At 38.1% G+C, this 26934-nt stretch overlaps 1 protein-coding gene across 2 annotated transcripts in view; it reads right to left on the bottom strand.

Moving 5' to 3' along the window:
• Positions 1-24022, bottom strand: part of DUSP10 (dual specificity phosphatase 10) — a 31277-nt gene extending 7255 nt beyond the window's left edge. For both annotated transcript variants that reach the window (XM_083348910.1, XM_083348911.1), the window contains exons 1-2: positions 23835-24022; positions 20613-21453 (exon numbers count right to left, since the gene is read on the bottom strand). In XM_083348910.1, the coding sequence (XP_083205036.1) occupies positions 20613-21411 (799 nt within the window). In that variant the 5' untranslated portion in view covers positions 21412-21453; positions 23835-24022. The remainder of the gene's footprint in view (positions 1-20612; positions 21454-23834) is intronic.
• Positions 24023-26934: the final 2912 nt, after the last annotated feature.

The following is a 26934-nucleotide window of genomic DNA, read 5'->3' as shown; positions in this document are numbered from 1 at the left end:
GAGATTACTCAAAAAGCGAATTGTTAAGAGACGGGGTACACAGAAAACTTTTTTTTTCTCCCTAATGCCTGAGCAGGCATCCAGGATTGGTTGTCTTGCAGTTGAGAGACCGATTCTGAAAAGTAAAAATGTGAAAACTTCCTTCCCTTCAATCCAGATGACTTTAGCTGAGACTCCCCACCTGCCTGGTTGCCAAGGCATTGACACAAATGCATGGAATGACATCAGCTTGGCGTGACATCAGCTCTTTGAGTGCAAACAATGTAAGAAGCACTACTTTGTTTAAGGGCTTTTGGTACAACTGTGTGTTTCACAGCCCATGATGTAATGCTAACAGGTGGTTGGACCAGCTTTTGCCTAAGGAGGAGTAGGAAAATACAGCTATAGCCCTTCTGAATGTGTAGGAGATTATAGGTGAGGCAGCTACCAACAATAGAGGAACTTTGTCTTTAATTAAAGAGAAATGCTGCCTTTGCCAAAACTGAGCAAGCTGACTTTTGAAAATTGCAAGGTATTTTGCACAAAGCAAAGTCAGTTTAACAGAAAATCTTTATTCCTTATAGGCATATTAAAAATAAAGAAGTGGTAACTTAAAAGCAGTTGTGTTCCCAAACCATTCAGGACAGTCCCACTATTTCATCTGTTGTTGCTCTTCTGTGCCAAAATAATTTTTAAAAATTTAGACATTCCTAAATTAAGTTCTCAAAGAAAAATACTAAATATGCTAGTCATTACAAAAAATAAGTAGCTTGTATTAAAAAGATGAATATTAAGTAACTACAACATGGGTGAGGATGTAGTGAGAAGTCAAGAGTTTGATAATATTTTAGTAGTTTGCTCAATTCATTTGAAGACCTTCTCCCTGCATCCCGCCCCACCCCTTGTGAGGTATTGCTATTTTGTTAGCCAACAGAGTAGCATTATGATCGAAATATACAGTAATTCGACAAAGACATCTCAGAAAGATCAGATTCTTTTGCTCTGGATTCTATTTAAGCCCCTAAAGGTTTATTCCTTTCAGTCTGGAGAAAACAATGGGAGAAATCTTAAAACATTTCCAAAGAGAGGTCAGGAGCACCAAATTGCAGCTTTGGCTTTAGCCAGAGGAAATGTTTTTTCTTCTCCATATCATGAATACCCGTCCTTCCACTTTAAATACTTTAAAATGAGATTTTTTTTAAAAATTCCCAGTTTGATCTCCAGGTCCTAGTTATTTTGTGTTTTTCCACTTGATCACAGACATTTTTTAAAGGGAATGGAAACAGTTAACAATATTTAACTTTCACATCCATCATACCTGAACTTATAATGGTTGTGGAGCACAGGAGATGAATGGAAAGAGAATATAATGAAACTCTCAAAACCAGTGTGGTTTGGTCTTAAAAACAAGTAGATTTCCATATCATATATGTAAGAGTTGGGTTGAGAAGCATCACTCTTCTCAAACACACATCAATATCTACTGCACCGTACAGATGCCCAGAGAAAGGCTGGGGCTCTGGGAGAAGACTTGCAAAGAGTATCTTTGCAGTCTGATCCTATCCCCCTGTTCACTGCAGTATCCACTAAAAGCATCTATGACACATTTTGCATCCCCCTGCTTACAAACATTTCCTGCCAATATACTTTATGGTTTAAAAATATTCCTATACTTCTAAACTGAAACATTCCTTCTCAATATACAAAATACGACCAGATTAAAAAATAACTATCATAAAAATAATTATCAATAAAACTACATGTATTTTAACAGCAGAATAATCACAGCAGGAAAATAACTTTAGAAAAGTGTTGTGCAAAACAACCCCAAACCCTTCTCAGATGAGGAGTTCATGAGAATTATGAAACACATGTTCTTTTGTATAATTATGGATGTCAGATTTTTGTCATGGACCAGCCTGGTTTTATTCACACAATAACTGCTGATAAGAAAAATATGGCATCAAATATTGGGGGAAGACTTTAACCAAGAGATTCATTTTAGGATACATCAAAAACAGAGCACAGTACTTGGTTCTCTGGCTATTTTAAATAAAAGGCCATTTCAGGCATCAAATACATAGACAAAATCTATTTGGCAAATTGCAATAGCTATGCCATTCTCACTTTACTTCTGCTGTGCCCTGCTTAGTATACATATACAGATACACACACACACACACACACATTCCCATTTACAAAAGGCACAAAACTCAAAGAAGAGGCACTCTACACCTAACTGGCAAGATCGCTTTGAGCCATGCTCCTCCCAGGAGGGAGGCAGTATTAAATGTCCAAGCAGAACTTTTAGTGGAAGCAAGATGGTATTTGCAGCCAGCCAACACTGAGCAAGTGAGGTGGAATTTCTTAGTGAAATTCAAGATGCTGGTTGTCACCTTTAAAGCCCTACCTGGACATTCTCCTATTTGAAGAAAGGCAGTTCATAAATAACCACGGGACCACTTTTTCCCCATAAGATGAAGCATGTCATCTTGTAAAATCCTGGAGCCACTCTTTCTCTACCCTCTAGAACAGAGGTCCCCAACCCCAGTCAGTGGGCCAGTACCGGTCCGTGGCATGCCAGCAACTGGTCTGCACAAAGAAGCAAAGCCCAATCTGTGGAATGCAGGCAGCACACAAACCACACATTCTCCAGTCCATAGAAAAACCTTTCTCCACAGAACTAGTCCCTGGTGCCCAAAAGGTTGGGAACCTCTGCTCTAGAATATTGTTGCTTGAAAGTTCACCTGGCCCTGACCTTAATGCCAATTGAAAAACTCTGAAAAACTGCCTTTTGAAACTAGAGGCCAGTGTGATTTGTGATCCTGATACCAGTAGATAGTTGGGGGGGGCATTTTTCTCCCCAATGTTTGTCTGTGTGCTTTCTTATTGTATTTTTACATTCTTTTAACTTTGCACACTGTCACCAGTCTTCAGATTTGGTGACTATAAATCAAATAAAATAAATCTCAGAGAGGAACAGAGAAAGATGGAAAGAGGTGAAAACCGGCATTTCTGCTGGAGTGTTCCTCAATGATTTTTCACAAGAAATATTCAGATTTAATCAGCAATAAATAACAATATCCTGAAGTGATAACAGGAATTGCAAGTATAGGAAACATTAAAGGGCAAGCCATCTATGTATGCATACAGAAGTGCCCTGCTGTAAATACTGCTAATTCCAAAGGAAGAAAGTGATAAAAGCAGGAAAATCTCAGCCCATTATTCTGTGGGAGAACAGATGGTCATAATCCCCAGAACAAAATCCTGCATTAGCATCTCAGAAATTCCGGAAGTACAACAGAGAGTGGAATCTATGGTTAAATAACTATATGCATTTTTTGCTGACATTTAGATAGGATTTCATTTTCTTTAAGCATAGAGTTATATAATCCAGTTATGTAAATTTATATATTATACACAAGTCAAATAGTTCTGGAGGGGTCAAATTAATTTCACTTTATTTGACCAATCAGTGTCAAGCAACATGTCAATAAGATCATCATGTGAAAAAGTTGTGTAAGCAAAATGCCAGCACAGAGACAATAGAGTACCTCATGGTTTGCTGGTGTAGTACTCTTCAAATGCATTGAATCATGTGCTATCAAGACCATTAACATGGCCACTAACCAGGGATAATATTTGTTACAGTCTAAATCATTTGGACAGCAGTATGTGGGTAACACTGGCATAGAAAATTTTAGACCTTCTAGTTCGGGGTCCCCAACCTCCGGTCCATGGACAGATACCAGTCCGCAGCATGCCAAAAACTGGACTGTGCAAACAAGTGAAGCCCCATCCATGGGATGTGGGCAGCACACAAAACCACACATCCTCTGGTCCACAGAAAAACCTCTCTCTGGTCCCTGGTGCCCAAAAGGTTGGGGGCTGCTGTTCTAGTTAGTCTATAAATAACCCATACACAAATATACACAAAGTCAAAGAATAGATCCATTTGAGCTGGGGTAAACCAATTTGATTAGCAATTGTCAGATTCTAAAATTATTGCTTTTATTTTAATTGAAAGGCAAGAGTGGGAAACTGTAGAGATTTCAGTGCCTGCTCATTATTATCACTTTTACACCGCCATTTCAAACCTTTACTCAAGGATGTCAGCAACAATCATGAAGTCCTATAAGCTGGCCAATGTTTTATAAATCAACTTGCAAAAGCAGATAGACCCCACCCAGGAAGGGAAGCCTTTTAAATAATGAAATCTGTTTAATTTAGAAGACTTGGGCTTGAAGTTGACAGCCATATTGTTACAAGAGAATTGGGAGGTCCAATAGATATAATGAAAACACGATTTTCACACAGTCTTTGGCAATGTGTTATTAGCTACATAGTGAATCAGAATTATTTCAACATCAGATTCCTGTTTTTTATAACAAGCAAGCCAGTTCACAGGCACAGATGCTTGAATATATCAATGTAAAAAAATCAACAGAATTCCCCATTTTCTTTCCTGTTGTCAGTGATGTTACATAACAATATAGTACACACTGTATAAGCAATTAAATTATTTCTGGCATTTGTCATTGGCTTCCAGACTAAAAAACAAGAACTGGTCTATCTGGACATTCCAGAAAGCTCCTATAGATGAACTTCATCTTTTTAGGCCAGACCATTGCTGAAAATCATGAGATCTGCTCTATTTTACAGTTGCACCGATTTATTTAACCCAAAGGGCTTAATCAACCACTCAGGAATACATTTGGGCTTTCTACCACTTCAGCTATACAGTCACAGAACAGAAGCAAACAGATGGTCCACATTAGTAAACAATTTCAGGATTTAGATAAGATATTCTCAGTTTGGTGTATATTAAGCATTCTCCAATATTACCTCCGGTATCTATAGGTCATCTTTGGGATCACATATATTTCAGATATCATCCTCTGAAGCTAATGTGGAAGATAACAAAAAGCTATTTTTAAAAGATAATTGAGATTTAAAATTCTGATGTGTTGGAAGTGCCTGAAGGAGGACTTTTAGACAGAAGAGTTCTCAACTACCTTCCTGCAATTGAAACAGACAAAAAAAAATACATAACTGGTGTTGGTAGCCTTATAAAGTCAGATTCCCTCCAGCAATTGCCATTGAACATGATAGTTTATTCACAAAAGCTTTCACTTAGATTATCTTCAGAAGAAGCTCTCAGTCAGTGCAGCAAAGAAGACAAGATCCTGAGACAGAAGACTGGTGAGAATTGGGCTTAACTGCCCAGTTACTAAAATACTGATTTGAAATCATCATTCTTAGAGAATTTGTATTAGATATTCTTTCACGGAAGAATAAATTTTTGGAGAATGTTATGGGTATAATACTTCCCCTGTTTCAATTAAATTTCATCAGGGATTTAATTAAGTCATCATTTAATTAAGTCATCGGGGAGAAAACTCTTTCCCACTGTGCTTACTTTGTAACAATCCTCTTGTCGCAACTAAGAGGAAGTCTCACCCCAGAGACCGTTAGGAAATTTCTCCTTTCCTTATTAGAAGAATGCATAGCAATTGACCACCCACATTTCCTAACTACAATGTGCTAAAGAATGCCTGCCTGCCTTCCTGCCTGCCTGTCTACTGTATCTATCTTATAGAGCTGTCCATCTCATAAGCAAGTGATTCTGGGTGGTGTACAATATGTAGCTAAAATATCTAAAATCATCATTAACAAATATTAAAAACATTTTAAAACTACAAAAAGAATTAAATAATAATAATAATAGATGAGAGGATGTTAATAGTAACAGTCTCCTCACTTGTCGAACCACCCCCTGTGGTCCCCAGGCTTGTTGGCATAACCATGTCTTGAGGAAACTGCATAAACTTAGAAGTGATGGGGGCCATACTTACCTTGGAGGGGGGTGGTGTAAGAGGAGATTCCACAGTGTGGGGGCCACAGCAGATTCAGCAATCCTTAAAGGATGTTTATGCCTAGCATTAGCCTGTGCTATCTTAACTTAAACCTGTTAGGGTCCACATTCCAGAAGCAAACTGGATGGAGATGCATACATATTCTCTCTGGGGAAAATAGGAGCTTGTGTTATTGGTCTGTCATTATTTGTACACTGTTGTAGTTGACCAGAATAAAATGGCACATGGTTTGTCAGAACTTATCTAAAGCCCTCAGCTGTGGATCTGAAGCCAACCTATCCCAAAACTATGAGGAGATGTAAAGAAATCAGACATGTTGTGTATTGTGGTGGTAAAAATAGTGAGTTGAAGATAGTTCTATATCCAGAAACCAGTCTCAAATATAGAAGTCAGCAATCAGTCATTCCCACCCTCACTGGTGTCTTATACTGGCTAGGCAAGACATATCTGCATGCAATAGATACACCAATGAAATTGGTTGCGACTCCTGAATCAATCAGGGCTTCAGATTTATTATGGATGTACTTTGAGAATGATAGGTAATATAAAGCACTGTATGTCTGAGGTCCCTTAAATTGCTGGATGACCCTTGCTCCTGACACTCCAAAAAGAACTGTGCCATTTTCTAGCAAAGTAGGCTTCATGTGAATAAAATACTTAGCTGGACAATAATCCTTCAAGCCACAGCTATGATACTTTATAGTCAATTCAAGATAGGAAAATTTATTCTGGAAAGCTAGTACAAAATGCCCCCAAACTCCACAATATAAGCAAAGACCTTGCATATATTTGCATTATTTTTCTACAGCCATCAGTGGAGTCCATTGCCAATAAATTGCATGGGCAATTTGAAAAATCTGATCAGAAGAGGAAGTACACATAAAGGGAGATAATAGTGGCAACTTTGCCTTTTTCCATACATAGTATGCCATTGTCCTTCAGTTCTTCCAACTATGGTTATACATTGAAATAATCCTCAAGAGTTTGAGCAACCTATGAAACAGTGTCTCCCACAGTTCACCAGATAGGATTTCCTTTAATTGATCAGCCTAAGCCATTTCATTCCAGTCCTTATCCCAAATCAATAATATTTATTTATTAATCACATTTATATAGCAGGCCACAATTATATGCCTATACTCAGCAATTACCTTATGGTAAACTGTAAATTTCATGGCTAGCTATCACTCTTCCAGCAATGTTGTCCAAAGCAGCTCTCAGTATGATCATAAAATTAGCATACTCTCCTGGGCAGGATTGTTATTTTCCAGAAGTAAAACTGCTCATTTACCTGCTCCCCTTGTTTAGAATCCAAGTACAAATTCTATGTGAAAATACTTAGAGGAGAATTCTACCTGTCTTAAGCAAATGTATAATTTATACTAAGTGATGAAAGTCTTAAATCATTCTGGTGCTCGATGCAGAGCAATGTAACAAGGTAGCACAAAGCTGTGCAGCAACTGATAGATGTTGGACTTTTTCCTGTCTGCTGTGTGATCCAATTGTTTGGATCAACCTGTTAATTTACATGAGTATAGCACAGGGGTGTCAAACTCAGTTTCATTGAGGGCCGCATCAGCATTGCGGTTGCCCTCAGGGGGCCAGGTGGGTGTGGCCTGGGTGGGAGTGGCCTACTGGGTGGGCGTGGCTAAAGTGTGTATGGCCTACTGGGTGGGCATGGCCAGCTCTACATTGTTCGCATCAAGGGTGCCTATGGGGGCCTGGGCAGGAGTGGGACAGATCTGACGGTCTCTGGCAGAAGGAGGGTCTCTGGGCCAGGGCCAAGGCAGTGGGGGCCGTTCCCTCACTGTTTCCAGGATGGCTTCGTGGGCCGCATGAAACCACTTCGCGGGCCGGATCTGGCCCCCGGGCCTTGTGTTTGACATGTCTGGTATAGCAGATCCATTTGGTCCTTATACAAAAGGCTGCTTTAACAATGACGTGGCAAGAGAACTGGTCACCGTGGTCCAGGTCTAGGAATTTGAAGCAAGCACCCTTACGGTAGAAGTAAACAGTTGGTGGAATTGTGGGTCAGGCTTTAGAATAAAGAATTACAGCATGGAGAAAATAGGAAGTTAGAACCAAACAAAAAATGTTAGTTCTGTCATTCAAGAACAAGCCCTGTATATAGAAACAGTAATCATGCCCTCTTATTTTATTTTTTGTTTTTTTTTCTTCCTGCTCCATCTAATATACTATTTAAACTCTTCTCTTTTGAGTGGGCTGACCTGTTTCCATCTGTCCTTTGTTTTTGTAATTATCAGATTTGTAATCAAATCGTTTTCACTGACTGTGTAGGAACTTTCACAAACCAACTCCTCTCATTTACCTATCCCCAAAAGAAGCTTCCAGGATGACTCATTTGTACTACTTCACAATAACTAAATTCTGAACATTCCTTAAATATGCAAGATCATTCTCCTGTCACCACCCTTTCATCCCCCATATACTTGTTACCTGTAGAAGCCAATTTATAAACAAGCTACATCCAAATTAGTTCATGAGCAATCTAAATTGCATTGCAGTCCATTATTGATTTCTGAAGTAGCTAATGGCTGACCCACGAGCAATAGATAGCTGTTAAAAATTGGAAATAAAATAGAAGCAGATCCAGGACAAGAAAAATGATTCAAACTACTGTACTCAGTTTCTCACCCTCCCTGAATGCCATCTGAGCTGGTAAGATTGCAAGTCTGATCCTTCTACTTTCCATAACATCCTGTGAGAAGTGAAAAAAGTCCCCAGTGTTAGAGTCAGGGAGCAATAGATGTTGAATATAGTTGAAATCAAAAGTAGCCACAGTCTCATGCAGACCTTGGTCAAAACACAAAGACATATGCCTCTTAAAATTGAGCTGGGATGGGCAGTATTTGCATACTGTGCAGAAATGAAACAAATTTAAAGCCTGAGGAATTGAGAAAATGGACAAAACCAAAATTAATAAATTCCTAATAATCAGGAAATGTTTTACAGGCAGTCCTCCTTTAGTGACTGCCTTATGTAGCAACTGCTTGCAGTTACAATGGTGTGGAAAAAGTAACTCTGTGGCCAGCCTTCACATTTGTGATCTTTGCAGTTCTGTAAGGCAAGAGAAAGCTGAAGTAAGATCATCAAATCTATTTTGCTTAGCAGCCACGTTATTTAATTGCTGGTTCCAACTGTGGTAACTAAAGGACTACCTGTATATTGTCTGTCTGTATATATGTGCAAATGTAAGTAAAGATATATACACACATATACATACAGACAGGAATGTATTCCCACATAATAATACTAAGTTGCATATGCAAACAGTCCTCAATTTACAATTGTTCTTTCAGCAACCATTTGAAATTACGATGGTGTTGAATGAAGGACTTTTTCTTTAAATCTGCCTTTCCCTTTATTTCTTATTAATTGGTAAAAATTGCAGAATGATAGGAAGTTGGGGGCAGATCTTAACTTAGAAGTATGAACTAAATCACATTACTTGTGAATATACAGTGCAGGTGCTTAATAGATTGAGCATATTAGATCTGGTAGACAGTGCCTGAAGAACTAAGGATGGAAGTTCATAACATTGGACAAGAGGCAGCAACTAAAACCATCTCTTTTAAAATATCAATATTAAAATGCATCATTCTAGGAGGTGATGGGAAAAAGAAGTAGAAATACGCAACTGTAATGAAGACAATCAACTGTATTAGCTAAAAATTCTAGTACCAAATTAAACAAAATACTAGCCAAATCGAAGAAAGTTCTGAGTTATTAATCTTTATGACACTGCAAAGTAATTTTATGGTTGCAATCTTGAAATGACCGAGAATTTGAAATGTGACCTTGAAGGGTGGCAGCATCACCATATAATCATAGACCTTAAACCAGAACCTTCTTGGCCTGTTTGATAATCCAGCCCTGCTAAACACGGCCTCATCAACTACTTTCAGCCAACCACCTAGCATAATTTGAGAAACTTTTATCTAAAGCAGTGTTTTTCAAACTGAAGAAATTACAAAATCAACTCCTTAGAAGTAGCTCAGATGAAGAATTTTGCAAAGAAAGCTTCCAATCTTCTTGTGTAAAAGATTTTACAGATTTTACAGACAAGTCAATTATTCACCTGCTTTCTGTTTTCAACTTTTGTACATCAATTGGCTATATATGACCTGGCAGTTATATTGGATGGTTCATATTAGCCACAACAATTTTAGGATTGGATTGCCTCCTGACCACATACAAAGGACAGTGTATTTGAAGTCAGCACTTACAAATGTTATGCTCATACTTAAGTAACTAATCCGTAACAGGGCATGCTCTTGAATTTTCAAAGTATTAGCAATGGGAATATGGAGAGAGGGAGAGAGTAGCTGTCCAGGGGGAAAAAACCAAAATGTTTTGGTGGGTCATACCTGTGCAAATACTGCAAACAGAAATAATATTAAATTGTAAAGCTGGAGGGTAGAGGTATCTTTTGTGCTATTTATTTTTTGAAAGAAAAAATAATAATATTCTAATTCAAATAACAGTGGCCTCAATTCACTCAGTTACTCATGACCAAAATCCAACCAAATGGAATGAAATCATAACAAGGTGGAAAAAAATATATACAATTTTTAAAAATGTGATTTTTCCCCCAAAAAAACCAACCTGGGACTTCCTCCTGTTTCTTCAAGTTATGTAATATTCAATTGTGTTGAACTTTGCTTAACTCTTTAAACTACCTTAACCTTTATCCAATTTGGCAGCCTCCAGAACTCACAACCCACACAACCAACAGTTAATACTATCACCTGTCAATGCCTCCAGGTTCCTTTACATACTGAAACTACTTACAACAGCAGCCCCCAACCTATTGGGCACCAGAGACCAATTCTGTGGAGAGAGTTTTTCCCATGGACTGGAGGGGGCATGGTTTTGTGTGCTGCCAGTATCCCGCAGATAGGGCTTTGCTTGTTTGCACAGCCCAGTTTCTGGCATGCCATGGCCCAGTGTTGGTCCACAGACCAGGGGTTGGAGACCCCTGACTTACAGTCTTCAAAGTTCTTCTCAAACCCATTTTTATTTCCAGAAAGCATTGCATAGCATAGATGTACTTGAACCAATTGTAACAAAAGTACCCTAAAACCCTAAAGCTAGAAGCCACCACTGAGCTGAACATTCAGAGTAGGTAAAAATTGAACATACAAGTATCAAACTACGTAAGCTCACTTCATGAGTTACTGTGATAAGGCAAGTAAATGTTACCTAGAATCAGCAGCCCTTTGACTTTACTCTTCTCCACCCACTAATTTCCAAAGCCCCCTCCCCACCTACTTTCCCAAGATGGTATTCCTTCATTTGGGCTAGGAAAGACATAGCAGAAAACATTGGAACATTTGCATCATTTGAATCCTTCTTTCAGAGACTTTCAACACCAAGGATGAATTTCTTTCTATAACATCCAAAGAGTTTAACTGAGCTTTGATCCAAATTTCATGCTGTTTTCCTTCTCCATTTTTAATATTCAGTAAGAATCTTCTTTTCCAAATCCAATTCCAATGACTGCAATAAAATCAATTACCGGTATGTCAGATTCCTCCAACAAATATCACATGTTTTTATAATATAGGAAAGTTACTACTGTTCATATAGAGAGTGAAGGAGAATTCATTAATTTATGCACACATTTTATTTTAGCTCCTGCTAAAGGCACTGTATCATTTTGCCCAGATTTAGTCAGCATGAACATACATAGAAAGTGACTTGTGTGAAATATTAATACAGCCATTTGGAGCTTTTATCACTGATTCGTTCTTTCTTTCAGCCAGCACTGTACTGGTATCTAATTCAACACTGTTTGCCCTTCATTGCAGCCTTGGTTCAGGAACAAAATCAGCAGCTGGTGCTTGTCATGTGGGGGATTATGCAAGCATTAAGACAACACAAAGGGCAACATTCAGAAATTTGGAAAAGGGGCAGAACAAGAAGCCCCTTGGATGAATTTAGCAATCTGGAACTTTTAACACAGTGAATGCTCATTTTTAATGAAATGTAAATATGGCTCCTTTGCTAAAGTTGACAACTTCACTCCTTTTGGGCCTTTAGCAATGTTTAGGCCTGTTCAACAAATTAAAATTTAATGCTGGAACCAAGATGCTATTTCTCAGGTTAATTTTCCATGATGGATGGATGGATGATGTCCCCACCCCCAATGAAATGGCAAATGTACAAGTAGAAATACCTGAACAAAGCTACAGCTGTTCTGAAATCAAACGAAATCAGTTCAAGGAACACAATGATACAATGTAAGAATCAATACATTATCTTTTAATTCCATCCAACAGCCAGCTGTGCACACATATTCAACTTCTATTTGCATAGATAAAAACAGGAACTTTCAAATTAGCATTCTTAAGCTGAAACTCTATCACCTGTAGCACAACAGGCACACAAAGCTAGCTGATCAAACCTGCCCTAAATTCTCTATATTCCCATAATAAGCACAAAATAAAAGCAAGAATTCAGTTTAGATAGTGAACTAATGAGGCACATGATAATGCTAAATCATAACTTTGCCACTCCAGACAAAACAAATTATGTTTACGCAAGAAAAACTCACAGTATTTCCCTCTCAACAAGCTACTGCCTTTTGTATCACTAGTCAGAATACATGTTAAGCTATAAAGCTATAGTAAGAGCTTAGAAAGAAAATAGCACGACTGCATGTTTTAATAACACTTTCCAAACTGTAGCCCACATAAAATGAAAAATAATTAAATATTAATTGCAATAAAGTAAATGCAGGATAGAAAGTCCTGGTAGGATGGATCACTAGCACACAATAAATTGCCATCTGAGCTCTGGCAATAAACATTCCTTAAATGCCAGCATGAAAATAAAGGTACCCTGATCCTTTAAGTAAAAAGCAACTACCAACAGGTAATTGATAATGCTTCATGTGAGGGTAAATGTTCAACCTGTACTATCCTGTTCAATAAGGGATAGGGTATGTCTCACATTAGTAAATCTTTCCTGAGCATAACAATACAATTCAGAGCATACTCTTACCAAAACAGTATATCTTCCAGAAGTGCTGGGAGTTTAATTTTTAAAAAAATCCTTGTGACCAGCTGAGAATTGCGGCCACTCCAGTCCCATAAGGCCATAAAAGAAAAGAAAATTTACCTGGGATATGTTTTAAGATTCAGTAACTGAACATGGCAATTACCAACAAGATTTACCAAATAGATGGTTACACTGTGTAGACAACAGAAGTGAGTAGTTCCTGTACTCATTCTGGCTTTCCAATCATTCCCATTGTAGTTAATTCCTTTGCCTTAAACCAACACTTCATCTAATTACTCATCAATTTTCTTGCCAGAACCCTTGTTTTTTTAAGTAATGGGCTTAAAAAAACCCTTGTGTTTTTAAAAAAGTGTTACTGTCCCTTGCCATACCAAACTATTCAGGCTGCCTAATGCTCTTGCTAGAATCATTTATCTCTCATAAATCACATAATTGCTTTTAATTTTATTCTTCCCTCTTTCTGTGCTCTACAGCTCAAATACTCCTATATTGTTTCAACATTACATTACATTACATTGGGAGAATTACTAACTCTCAACAATACTGATCAGACTCTCACATTCCAATTAAGAGGGGAGACCTGGTCAGCATCAACCATAATGAAGATCTAGCATTTAATCATAACTAACAAAAATTTTGGCAAGACTTGCACTGGAAAGAGGTGAAAGTACATAGTAGACACCAATCACTTCCCATACCTAAAAAAACTAGCAAATATGTCCATGTAACATTCAGAAACACAATTCCATATTTTTTCCTACCAGTTCTCATTCAATAGGATGAAAGAGTGTTCATTCTGGGATGTTTCTTTCCAAGAAGGGAAAGACTTAGTGGTAGAGTATAATATTCTTCTTGCACATTCTTAATTACAAGGTAGCTGCTGATTCAATTGTTAATGATCTCTCTATTAATCTGCAGATGCCTGACTTCCCACATTTCAACTGAATCAAAGGGAAATTTTTCAAGAGGTTTCTTCAAGTTAGAACGATTGGGTAACCAGGAAGATTGTGGGGTGATGGGGAACCGCATAACACCAGCATTCAACTCAGAAGTATCAACCAGAAAAAACTGAAAGAAAATCTTAAGTAGTCTAGAATATAGTAGAAAAACAGAAGTATCTTTCACGAATCAAGAAAATTATGAAGAAATTGCAAAACAGGTTTCAACATAGCATTATTCCCTTATGACCAAGTTCCAGTGAAGTAGCCCTTGGTTTTTAAGCTAGTATGGTCTTGAAAGTCTGTGTGTTCTCCATCTCAGTCAATTACCTCATGTTTGGTAACTTCAGAAGTAGTCACTTCAGAATTGACAAATCTCAGAAAATTGTTGAGAAAGCAAGTTCTGCTAGAATAAATATGCTGTCATTTTACAAAAAGCACACCTTAAGCAGTTCTCTATACATAACCGTAGAAAGAAAACATGATATTCTCAATAAAAAACCACTAAACAAACTTTTTCCTTTTGTTTCAAAAAGTCCCATGATTCACCACTGGTTCCTAAAAACGAATACCAAACAGAATAACAACTACATGAAATTGAAGTAAAATTTAGCCAGTTAGTTGGGATATTCTCAATCATATTTCTTCTGTTTCTGTATAGGCTTGTGTTACTTATAAGTCAGTCAAATTTCAAACAGAGACATATTTACGGAAGTTAATGTTCTTAGTTAACTATTAATGGATGTGATGTAATGTGTAGACAACACATATGAATTATCAGTACCAATCGTTGCAACCACTGTTATATTTATTCACTGGGTTTGGATTACACCTGCCCACTGGGGCCATACCCTTAAGTATTATTTTCTCCAATTTTATTAGAATAACATTCCATAAAATAGACTAGATTGATATTGGCCACAACACTATCTAATCCATATTTCCACTAATAAGGACACATACATTGTCAGTGGCACACTTAAAGTCCAAAGAACCATCTGGGGAAGGAACAATCCTTTTATAGGAAGTTCTAAGCATCATGTCCCATACAAATGTTTCAAAACTGAGCCCTTGGTTTGTGTGTCAAAGCCTTTGTTTGGGACATGCATTCTTCTTTGCCAGGGCTTGAAACCAATTCTTCTAGAAAGCAGCTAGAGCACAAAATGGGTCATATAGTTTGATGTGTAGGTATTCTTCAACATAACATTGAATTGAGTTAATTTGTCTAAGTTTTTAAAGGGTTATCACCCTGGATTAACTCTTCCCTTTGATATTTCCTGAACACACTGTCCCTCATTGATCCAAACAAGCATGTGGAAACAGAGCCAGTGACTAACCCAGTGAGCTTTCATGGCTGAATCTGGAAGTTAAGTTCCTAGTCAAAGGTTCCAACTACTACATCATACTATTGGTTTATTTGCACCTTAAAGGGATCAACTTAGTACAATATAAGAATATCTGTAATTATTAGTTAGCCACTATCGATCCAATGTGTTGAACCCCCAATCCATAATTCATAGCCAACGTAGCACATGGAAAACATTAGAGTAAGTCTGTATTCCAATAATTTGCCTAGATCATTTGTCAATGCTACAGGTAGGTTAATATTCAAGACAGATTACTTCTGCTTTATGAAGGGACTGAGCTATTCAGCAGAGTTGCATAGCAATAGAGCAATTAATTACCAAGCTGAAAATGGTGAAAAAAATGGTTGCAAAGCTACATTTTTGGAAGATCTAACACATCTGGAGTTCCTCAAGTTGGAGACAGTCAGTTTATATCATCCAGCATTCTGTCCGTAAAGTGGTCAACCAGAGGTTTATATACTACAGAAGCACTGTACTAAGAGAAATAGGAGAGACAGAATGTGGACATCTAAAATTCTTATAGTAAAGATAGGGTAGACTTCTGCTCAGATAACTAAAAAAGAGGTTTTTATCTGTATATTCCAGTAATATAAACTTTTAATATTTACAACATTCTGGCATTCTATATGGCTTCAGCATTTCATTATACTTAAAAAAAAATCTACAAAATGCACCAGATGCCTAGAAGAGTGAAAATATACTTGATGGAGGTCATCAGGCAGAGCTGTAAATTAAGCCTGTAACTTAAGCAGGAAAGGTGGGGGGAGAGGGGACAGGAGGGGGGGAGGCCAGTAGAGTCTCTCTGATCAGTTTCTCCTCTGTGTGACACTGAGCCACTGAAATGGCAACAGCGCAGTCTGCGTGACAGGCAGCACCAAACATGGAGAACATGGTCCTAGACAAGGGGGAGGGGAGCGGAGACAAACTTGGATGGGGCAGTTAGCAACCAATGTTTACAAACATAAACCAGGAAGATCAGATGGGCCAGCCATAAATTATGACTGGATTGCAGTCAAGAAAGAGCCTCACTCAACATAAAATGCAAAGCCGCTCCATAGCCCAACTTCAGTTTTAGTTCAATATCTAAAAACAAAAATGGCATCACACGCAGGGCATTAAGAGCTACTGAAGCATGATGGAAAAAATTCCATCTGACAAGTGAAATTGAATAACAAACACCTCTCCAACCACACTGCAAGCACAGAGGCTGAAGCAGAGCCTTGTGATAATATGCATCCATGGTCCAAATCCTACTTCCAAAAAAGGCCTTCTCTTGCTATTTTTTCAAATTGTGGTTTTGTTTTGTTTTTAAAAAAGAACATCATACAGAGAAATTAGAAACATTTTTTTCCTGCTTTAAATTTCAAAAAGGATTCAACCAGCATCTTTAGATTTATGTCTCTGCTAACTTTAAATTCCAGCTTCAGAATACAGACGTAGCAGTGTTTTGTGGAGTGATTATATTACAATGCTTTTACCACATATCAGGGGTTGAGAAGCTTCAGAGTTTTTGCTTTTCTATGAGTTCATACTTTAAGAATTTGGACTCCTGGTTATCTCTCAGACATCATACACAAACATACACTCACCAAGAAACTACACTGAACTCAACTTCAGTCTTCTAAAATTCAGGACTGAATACATGGAATATTATGTGTTTTAAAAAAGTATTACATATTTCTATTTAACATTCATGGTTTTCAAAATTATTCAAGAATAAGAAACCATGCCTTGAAATGGAATAACCAGAAACTATGCAAGATTGGGGTTAGTTGTAATCTGGATAGGACACCACCAGGGAATACCAGAACTGTGGGATAGACTGAAAAGTTGAATAACTTCCCAGGTGGTGATGATAAATCACTCGACAATAAAACTGCAAATACACCAAAAGTTGAGCTTCAATCATAGGTTTTTAAAAATTATCAAAATTGAGACTGTCATAACCATTTGTCAATTAAAATAGCAGATTAGCAGTGTTTTTATGCTCCATATAAAATTAATTTAAAGTTTATTATATTTAATGAGATTTTTTATTACTATGACTAACATAATTAGGAACCCAGAAGCTCCATTTGCTGATTAGGGAGTAATTATTGTTTTCCATGTTCCTTTTTTCTATATTCTGTTTCCATATTTTATTTACCACATTCCTTTTTTCAAAGTGGAAATGATTTAAAAAGTATGTAAATGGAAGAACCAATCTTAACATTCCTTAATCTTTGGTCCCTTAAACAGAATTTTCCCAAATTAAATCTTGAACAAGACTAAATGCCATTCTCTTGATTACAATCTCTCTATACAGATCAGGCTTCCCCATTCTAATGTTTTCTGACTGCTTTAGATTCCAGTCCCCCAAATCCCTAGTCAGTATGGTTGAAAACTATGAGATGTCTAGAAGGCATCAGGTTGAGGGGAAGTGACTGTGAACATGCTGTCCTCAGATACACAGCATCAAAATATTAGTCCTCTTCCTTTCTCACCATTCCAGGAGTATCTGGAGGTAGTAGAAGGACTTTAAAGTGATTGTACTAGATGGGTACATCTACAGATTGTACCCATCTTGACTATTCAGCAACACCATAGCCTTTTCCCAATCAATGCTCTAAAGCTTGTATAAAAAAATACCAATTTAAGAGAATATACAATCCTTGCCTTGGCCATTTTAAGATGAATTAATGTTTGAAGCTGTGTTAAAGAGTAGCTAGCTTCCTTCCAATTGACAAGAAAGACCATCCTAATTTGAATCTACAAGTCACATTACAGTAAATGCCACTTTTTAAATTGTATTTTCTATTAAGCCTTTTATAATTAGTAGATGCCTCCCATTTCAGAAATCAGGCTAGCAAATAATTCCTGTACACATGAAAAGACAGAAAACAGAGTGAGCTCTGCTTGTGCATCTCTGCAGGTTTGTAACAGAAAATTGAATTTGATGTTTTTTACATCAAATCCAATTTTCCTTGTAACAATTCCTGAAGCTTACCAGGAATGATTTTTTTTTGGGGGGGGGGGGCTATTGTATGTTTTTTGCCTAAAAATAATTTCAACTCATTTCCTAAACTGAAAAAAAAAATCTTAGGCACATATATTATTCTAAAGGTCCCAAGCACACTTAAAGGTAAAGGGAAAGGTTCCCCCGCACATGCGTGCTCTTCGTTTCCAACTCTAGGGGCCGGTGCTCATCTCCGTTTCAAAGCTTTGGTAGATGATATATCCAACTGCTACTGAAGAAGTCTTACCTAAATTCTGAAAAAGTTAATTCATTGCCATCAAACCTTTCTCTAACCTTCCAGGATGATAATTCAAATTACCCCCTTATCTACACAGATTCTCAAGGAAATCAAATTCCCATAGAATTTGCAATCTCAATACCCCATAGTTATATCATACATATTAAAAACATACTTTCTTATATTTTTTTAAAAATATTTCAGTCAAAAGGAGAGTTTACTCTGAAGTTTAATTGCAAAATTCTCACAACTGCACATCTAATATTTTCTTTAGCCACTTTTTCTAAGTTTCTTGTTTTGTTCTCTTGAAAATATTCTAAAATGAGTAGAACTTTTGACTAAACCTTGCATACTTAGAGCATGCCACTCCTCATCAGTGAATTATGAAACTTCAGTTAACAATTACTTCTTTTTATATTAATAAACAACATAGTTTGTTTCTTTCTTTCTTCTTTCGGCCTTTGGAAGATGCACTATAATGCAAAAAGCAACTTCTACTTTAATCTCCTGCTTCAAAGCTGCTTACCGTAAGTTATTTGAAAGTTTACTGCTATTCGTTTCATTAGAAATGCTGAATTTCACAATTCTGATTTGTTTGGGGATTGTAACTCCCATTAATTTTAGAGTGACTTCACTGTAACTGGTGTGGTCTGAATGCAACCTGCAATATTTTTCAAGTGAAAACATTTACAATAACCATGACAATATTATAATAAACTGCAGTTTGATTTCAAAGTCCAAACAGGCCTATTAGAGGTAATTCACCATTTCCTACCATTGATTCCTATGTGCTTTGAAGATTCTATTGTGCACTCAGGCCAATAAAATCATGTAGAATGGAAGCCCAAGAGACAGGCTTTTGAAGTACTTATTACTCCCAAGTCCAGCTTCTTCAAACCAGATTTCAAAACATGAATGATGTGTATATTTTGCAAAGGTTTCCTTAAGAACATTTTTCCTCCTCTATCATGTTGCGAGTTATAAATATTGTGAATAAATTACTGAAGGAACCAGACACTATACCACACAATTTTAATATGGTTTGGGATGGATTTATATTTTGTACTTTTATTTTTGCCTAGAAACTACTCCGATTGCTTATGACAAAAAGGACATAATGATTATAAAGTACAATACTCCAATACGTTGTAGGTCTTAGCATTTGTGTCGTGCTACCATAAGATATGTTATAAAAACAAGCAATAGAATATTTTTAAAAATTATGCTTTTAGTTAATAAGCATGGAAGTAACTAATTACCAGATATTTTCTATTATATGACTGACTCAATAACCAAGCCTGAATATGTGCATATGTATGTGCACAAACACACACATACAGTGTGTGCAGATATCAAATAAGTGCAACATCTCTCTATTTATTAAAAAATTGTCAGGCCTCTGCCCAAATCTGAGAAAAAAGTGCCAATATTTTAAGAAACCTACTGATTAATGCAACTCTTAAAGCAGCAGCATTTTGTTGTTGTTGTTGTTGTTCAGGTTTCACAGAAGCCTAAAAAAAAAATTGGGCTACTTTAATGAATAGCAGGAGATGATCTGCAGTTATTTCAGGTCTGAAGTATTTATTTCAAATCATTTTGACACATGTATACATCACTAAACTGTAAGGGAGCTTAGGGTACGTATCTTTATACGTATTTTGAATGCCAAGCCATTAAATCCCTGGTTTAATAAAGTACTTTAGAGTTTTACAAAAGTAAACTCTTTTAGATCACTAACATGCTATGAGTCTTTCAGAAGCCAGGAGGAAAAATTACCCCCAAAGGAAGTATGAGTGGCCTGAACTTCCTCCTTTGTCCCTGCCATGTGCAACAGTTCCTCTTCCCAACAACTGGGAGATCCAGAAATGATGAAACAGCTGTGCTTTGAGATCTTTAGATGGAATCCTGCTGGGGATCCTTCCTATTAACAGTACCGCAGAAAACTATTATTAAATAGTAGTTTTATATGGTTTGTATTTTCCCCCCTCCCATGAAACACAGAAACTCTAGAAGATTTCCTGATCTCCTCCAAACATCACTCAATTCAAAAGAAAGTAAGACACAGTACATGTGTGTAGGAATGGGTAACCCAGTCGAATTTAACTGGGCTCAGATCTTGCCCAAGTTAAATTGGATCTAGAGGAGACAGAAAAGCAGAATAGCAGTTATAAATACCTTTGAGAACCAGCGGTTCCTTGCCTTCCCTCTTGAGAGACTCTAGCACTATGTGCAATGGCTGTGAAGGCATTACTCTGCTTGGCTCATTAGTATTTTCATCATAAACAACTATTTCTTTGGAAAAGATTCTTTTAAAGGAGTCCTTGCCTTCTCTGCAAGAGATCAAGTCCAAGACAGTGATCTTGCCCTGCTGAAGCCTTCTCCTACTAATCTTATCAGAGCAATTGATATGAACAGCCCCTTGGATGTGGCTTTTGTTGTACTCCATGAAAGGCCGGCAATCAATGATGACTGGGCCTTGGTGGCTTTTGTTGCATTTGGTCATCTTTTTTGCTAGGTCATTGGGATGGATGATTTTGATGCTTGCCAGTTGCTTTGTTGGACCTGAGACTGGACTCCCCACACCACCTGATGGACTCAAAGGGCTAATGTTCTCATTGTTGTTGACCATTTGGTTTGCTGAGCAAGTAGTCAAGGTTCCTATGCTGGCAGAGATGCTGCTGGTGCTGGCTTGGGTTTGAGCCTGATTGTCCTTGTCGTATGTTGCCACAGTGCAGCAACTGGCACTGCTGCATCCACAACTCAAGGAGCGGGCAGAGCCGTTGGATGAGGGCATATACGTCAGATTAGCAGCCTTGATGGACACAACAGCCGTGCTGATGAGACTCACGGGGCTTTCACTGGCAGAGGAAGCAGAGTCAAAGTAGCTGGAATCTAAGCAAAGATTGAGATCCTGAGGTCTTACAGGCCTGGAGAGTGCCACTACAACCCTGTCGTCTAGTGGAGAAGGAGGCATGAGGAGGCTGAGAATGGGAAGTCAAAGGAACTCAAGCGCTCTCTGTTAAAAACAAAAGAAAAGGAGAAGAGGTAAGTTATACTGTGATGGACAAGCTTTCATTCTTAGATTTGTGTGGGAGCCTCCTTTAACAATGATCATTCCGAGAGCTGTTTGGAATTGGTAAACGTAAAGAAAACCATTAGCAACTGCAATCAAATAACAAAGAAATAATGGAAAACTAAATATGAGTTACTAAGCTTCTAACTTAGCAAGAGTATAAATGAATCAGAAGATCCTTCAGTCCAATCCTTTATGTTCCAGAATATAATTGACAGAATATAATTCTTTGCAAACTAAGATTTTATGTGTACTACTTTCATGTGGGCACAACAGTGGCATTTGCTATAGAATATCCCCTTTATCTCACATTTAAATTTTAAGGGTAATATTATGAATGCATGTGTCTGAGAGTAAATATTAAATTTCAGATACCAATGAAGTTACTGAACAGGTTTTTGGCTTGAAAGTAATCCAGCCATGATTGCTTCTTGCTCTCTCATTCATTAGAAAAAGATGAAAAATCAATCTTTTTTTGCTTCAAATTTATCACCTCTTATTTTAATTGGCTAATCCACACAGCCATATTTAAGAGCAAAAAATAGAGGTTTGGCAAACGAATTAACCTAACATGTCTTACTGTGGTAGACAACCTACCACAGTGTCTGTGGAGCAGGTAGCAGACAATTCCTACAAGGTTGCTCTAAAAGGAAACAAAGGTTACACAAAAGATCCCAGGCTTTTTTTCTACATAATCCATAAATGAAATAGTCAAAAGCTATTAATATGAAGATAATATCTGAAGAAAACAGGAAAAATAAATCAGCGTGGAAGAAATGTTGCAACTTTTTTTTAAGAAGACATTTTCAAAATTGCCAAGGAAGCAGAGAGGATGCACCAATATACTGTCTAGCAATGAAAACAAACATTGAAATGAAAGAGGATTTTAAAAAAATAAATAATGGGAGGGTGTCATGTATCTCTTATGAATGGAACTGCTATTTCAGAATTGTTCTTTAGTCAGATGCTAATGCAATCATTTAATGACAGTTCTGTAACATCCAAGCCTCAAGGTACGCAAAGTCTTCTGGTTACTGCTGAACACATGATTACATAGCTTGAAATTATTTATCTTAATAGGAAAAAAAATAAACCTTCCCATTACCTTGGAAGTTCGTATCTTATATTAGCTTTAGAGCACTGCTGAGTAAGAGTAAGCTTGCCCACGATCAGACAAAAGTAAGGGGAATTGTCCTCATCTCCTCCAAAGGACTGTACCTCAAAACTAATTTTAAACCTATTTAAAGAGGCATTTTTTTTTAAAAAAAGGAAAGATAATTCTTCTGTATTGATCTTCTAAGATCATAGCATCCTCTCCACCGACTTGTCCTTCCGTTAGTACGGCCCTCATCCTAAGACAAAGTCAGGATAACTAATGTTCTTCTCTCCACGGAGAAGAAGGGAGTATTTGCAGGATGAATTTAAATAGCTGCTGCAAAAAAGGACAACATAATCTGCCATCTGGGTGGAAAGCAGCAGCCCAAGAACGCTACGCAGAGGCAAAAACATCTGAAATATACAGGAGGAGCTTTTTAACACACACACACCCTCTTTCCCCTTCCTTTGTGAAGCACAAATCTTGGTGCGCGCAAATGTGCCCCTCAGGCGCTTTAAGAAATAAGAAGGAAGCCAAGGCGCGGGGAGGGGCGGAGGGGACACAAGGGACACACAAAGACAAAACAGTACTTTCTAAAACAAAACAAAACAGGAGCATGCTGTGACTGTTATAACCGAGTCAGGTGTGGAATGCGAGAGGGTTTAAAACATCTTAAGAACATATTGGGAAGCCCAAGATAATCCTTTCCCCCGCCAATGCAAAGCTATTCGGGAAGATCTGCGTCTCTGCAGTAGAGGCAGATTTTATTTCCAGCCAAAGCGCGAAGTCAGTGTTGCGATTGAAGCAAATCGCAGCCAACAACAACAACTACTCCTTCTCCTCAGGCTCATCTAATAGTTCCACAGGTCCCAGGAAAGAGAAGACTTCCCCCCCCCCCAGTGTATTATATACGAGGGATGCTGAAGCTGGATGCCTCTTATGCACCCCGATCCCGGCCCCCGCCCCCCCCCCCCGCCAGATACTGCAGCAATCCCAAACGAGAACAGCTCGCTTTCATCCGACTCATTTGGTGAACATCCGCTAGAGAAAAATGCACAAACGACGACAAGGGGTAGGTGGGGGTTAGGAAGAGAGGCAGCGGTCTCATTTTTATCGACCCAAACTCTCTTTAAAGGGGAAAAAAAAAACTCTTTTCGAAGCTCCTCTGTCGTCTACATAAACACACGAGACACAGCTCCTCTCCCGTATGGAAGAGTCATCTACTTACTTCATAAATGAATGGATATCCTTCAGCACCTGGCGCGCGGCTGCGGTGATCGATTTATGTACGCCAAGCTCCCATTCACTTAGCTTCATTGATCTCCAGCTGCAACATACTTACTTTCTCTTTTGCTACTCAGTAAATGTAAGGTTCGAAAGGGGCCGAGGCAATAGAAGAGACAGACGGGGCCTTCACCCAATAGGCGTCCTCTCCCGGAGGCTAGTTTTCCGCCTCTCGCGGAGATGCCAATGATTGGGAGCGAATGAGTAAGTGGGCGGAGCCGGTGGCTGCCCTCTCCTCTCTTAAGGGATGGTTTGCTCGCAGTCGCTTCGGGCTTTCTGTGTTATAACCTGCGGAGCGAGTGATGTCATTGAAGGCCAATCAAAAGCTCCAGTGGGCCAGTCTCAGCCGGAGAGGAGCAGTAGCAGCTGCTCCCTATTTACACTTAAACTTTACCAGGAGGATGTGGTTAACCCTTTCCTGCGCAGAATTGTCAATCGCGTCCTTTAACTACTTTTCCTCATACTGGCTTGGCTGACTGATTTTCCCCACTCCTTCTTTTCTTTTACGTTTCTTTTACACTTACAGGAGGTTCCGCACTACTTTCTCGTGTCCACTACTCTCCCTTTAAGATTTACCTCCCTCCCGCTCTTTCAGTGAATGAATGAATTGGTGAATGAATCTCTCAGCCACTCAATTCTTCTTATCCAATGCGTAACCGCACCGGAGCCCATCGCTGACTGACAACTAGCTTTTCATTTGGAGCAGCCCTGGAGATACAACAATCATTTTGTCCAGCTGTTATCTTTATCCACCATTGCTTGGAGGACAAGAGGACTGGGAAGACCAGGTCCCCACTGAGTCTTTTAATTAGATTGTGCATTGTGATCTCCACAGAGGATGATGCAGTGAGGTTTTACAGCAGTGCAACAGAAGAAAGGGAGGCAATCAAAGAGCAAACAACTACATCGTAGTTAATAAGGTGTAAATAAAAAACTGAAAATAACAATGCACTTTGTAGTTTTGAGAAATGGCCAAATTACATTCCTGATCTCAGATTTCACCAGGCCTACTACTAGAATTAAACTGGTTTTTCCGTCCTGGGTATGATTTCTTTAATTTCGAGAAAGCAAAGAGATGAGGCTGGTAGAATTCAATACTCCCATCATATTTGGGTTCTATTAACTGGGGAACCATTTAAAAGTAGCCCTCTGAAGATGACAACCTTGTGAATGTCACATAAAAAGCATAAGGCAGCCACATCTAGCCTCACTTCTTCCAGCTGTGTTGGACAGCTAGTGTTATTCCCCAAAAGCATGGTCAAAGGACTATCAGATAAGGTACCTTAGTCATTATGAAACATTACTTCAGTATAATGAGTCAAGTCAGATATAGTACCCCCAGCCATATTTGCACCCCATCTTTTAAGGTTATATTTTAAATCTGGTGATATATCTGAGTCCTACGGGAATAGGGCAGTATATAAATTTAATAAAATAAAAATAAATATATACTGCTCAAAAAAATAAAGGGAACACAAGATAAGACATCCTACTATTAAATACAGTACATTGTGTTGTTTAAGTGTTCCCTTTATTTTTTTGAGCAGTATATTTCATCTATCTATCTATCTATCTATCTATCTATCTATCTATCTATCTATCTATCTATATCTGTCTGTCTGTCTGTCTGTCTATCTATCTATCTATCTATCTATCTATCTATCTATCTATCTAATTTATGGTCTTCCATCTCACAAGAAGTGACCCTGAATGGCATACAGCAAAAATGTAAAAATAATAAAAACGTCAAAAAGTAAAATTAAAAAAATAAAGCATAAAACATACAAGAGATTAGATAAACAAGGGAGCCACCTCAAGATTTCACCATAGACACCCCCTCCCTTACCCCTCACTAAATGATACAACCAGGGTCTTGAGAAACTTCTGGAAAATAGATAGGGATGGAGACAACCTCACTTTGAGGGAGCAAATGTTCCATAAGGAGCGTGCCACAGCAGAGAAGGTCCACCCCTTCTGGTCTGTCAGGTATAGTTCCTGACTGATGGAACCCATAACATTGTATGAATATTTGTTGCATAAAGCCCCAAGTGATCTTGACTCCCATTTTACTTGCAGGTTCATCCCTCCTGTCTTGGGTCTAGTCAATTATGTGTTATCATTTCAAGATAAGATATTTAAATGGGCCTCAGAGGCAAACCTTCTCAGTAGAGGCCCCAACACTGGAGCAAAATTTATTCTCTGAATAAATCCTGCAGGCATTTTATAGATTCTTAGAATAATCCTGTTTTCATAGGTTCATTGGTATTAGTGAATGTGTTAGACTGTTGTTTAAACTGTTATTATGGTTAAATTTTATTTTGGTCATAGATTTTGTTAGCTTATGAATTTTATAGTGGGTGGGAGGGCTTTTTATGATTGCTATATATTTCATTTTCTTATTCTGGTACATTGTCTTGTGACTGTATTAAGCAATATAAAAGGAGAATTACCACTTTCAAATATTATAGTCTGTAGCTGTATTGGTGAATATAAATTTACATATCTTATATAAAATAAGCCCAATAGTAATGGGGAATTTCAAATAACTGAGACTTCCGGTCCTGCGCAGCAGCGCAGCAGTCGAGGGGTTTGGGACTCCGTGCCCTTCAGCTGAGTTTCTTCCTGTTAGGGGACCCTAAATGGGCCAGAAGCCACCCCGAAGAGCAGCAAAGAAGGAAGGAAGGCCCGGGGACCTTGGAGAGATGGCGGTCAACCTGATCGGTCCAGAAGAAGCCTTCTAGAAACCAACAGGAGAAAGGCTAGCCTAACTTCAGAGTCTAGCTCAAGCTGCAAGCAACTGAAGTTAAAAGCACTATTTTAAGCTGATTGTAAACAGCACATTTGAATCTGGGTAAGAACATTGATTTTCTCTATCCTACTTATCAACTTTCCTGAAGGAAAAAAAAATCCCAAGAAGCAAAAAACCTCTGAAAGTGAAGGAGGGGGATTTTTGCCCCACCCCTTTACTAACGGAAGCGGCAAATTAAACCTTTTATGGAGGACCAAATGTATTGAAATGAAATGAAATTACTATAAAACCTAAA

Source organism: Vipera ursinii (assembly GCF_947247035.1).
Source record: "Vipera ursinii genome assembly, chromosome: 1".
Lineage (NCBI taxonomy): Eukaryota > Metazoa > Chordata > Lepidosauria > Squamata > Viperidae > Vipera > Vipera ursinii.
Note: the sequence above shows the minus strand (reverse complement) of the source record. Positions and strands in the feature narration are given on the sequence as shown.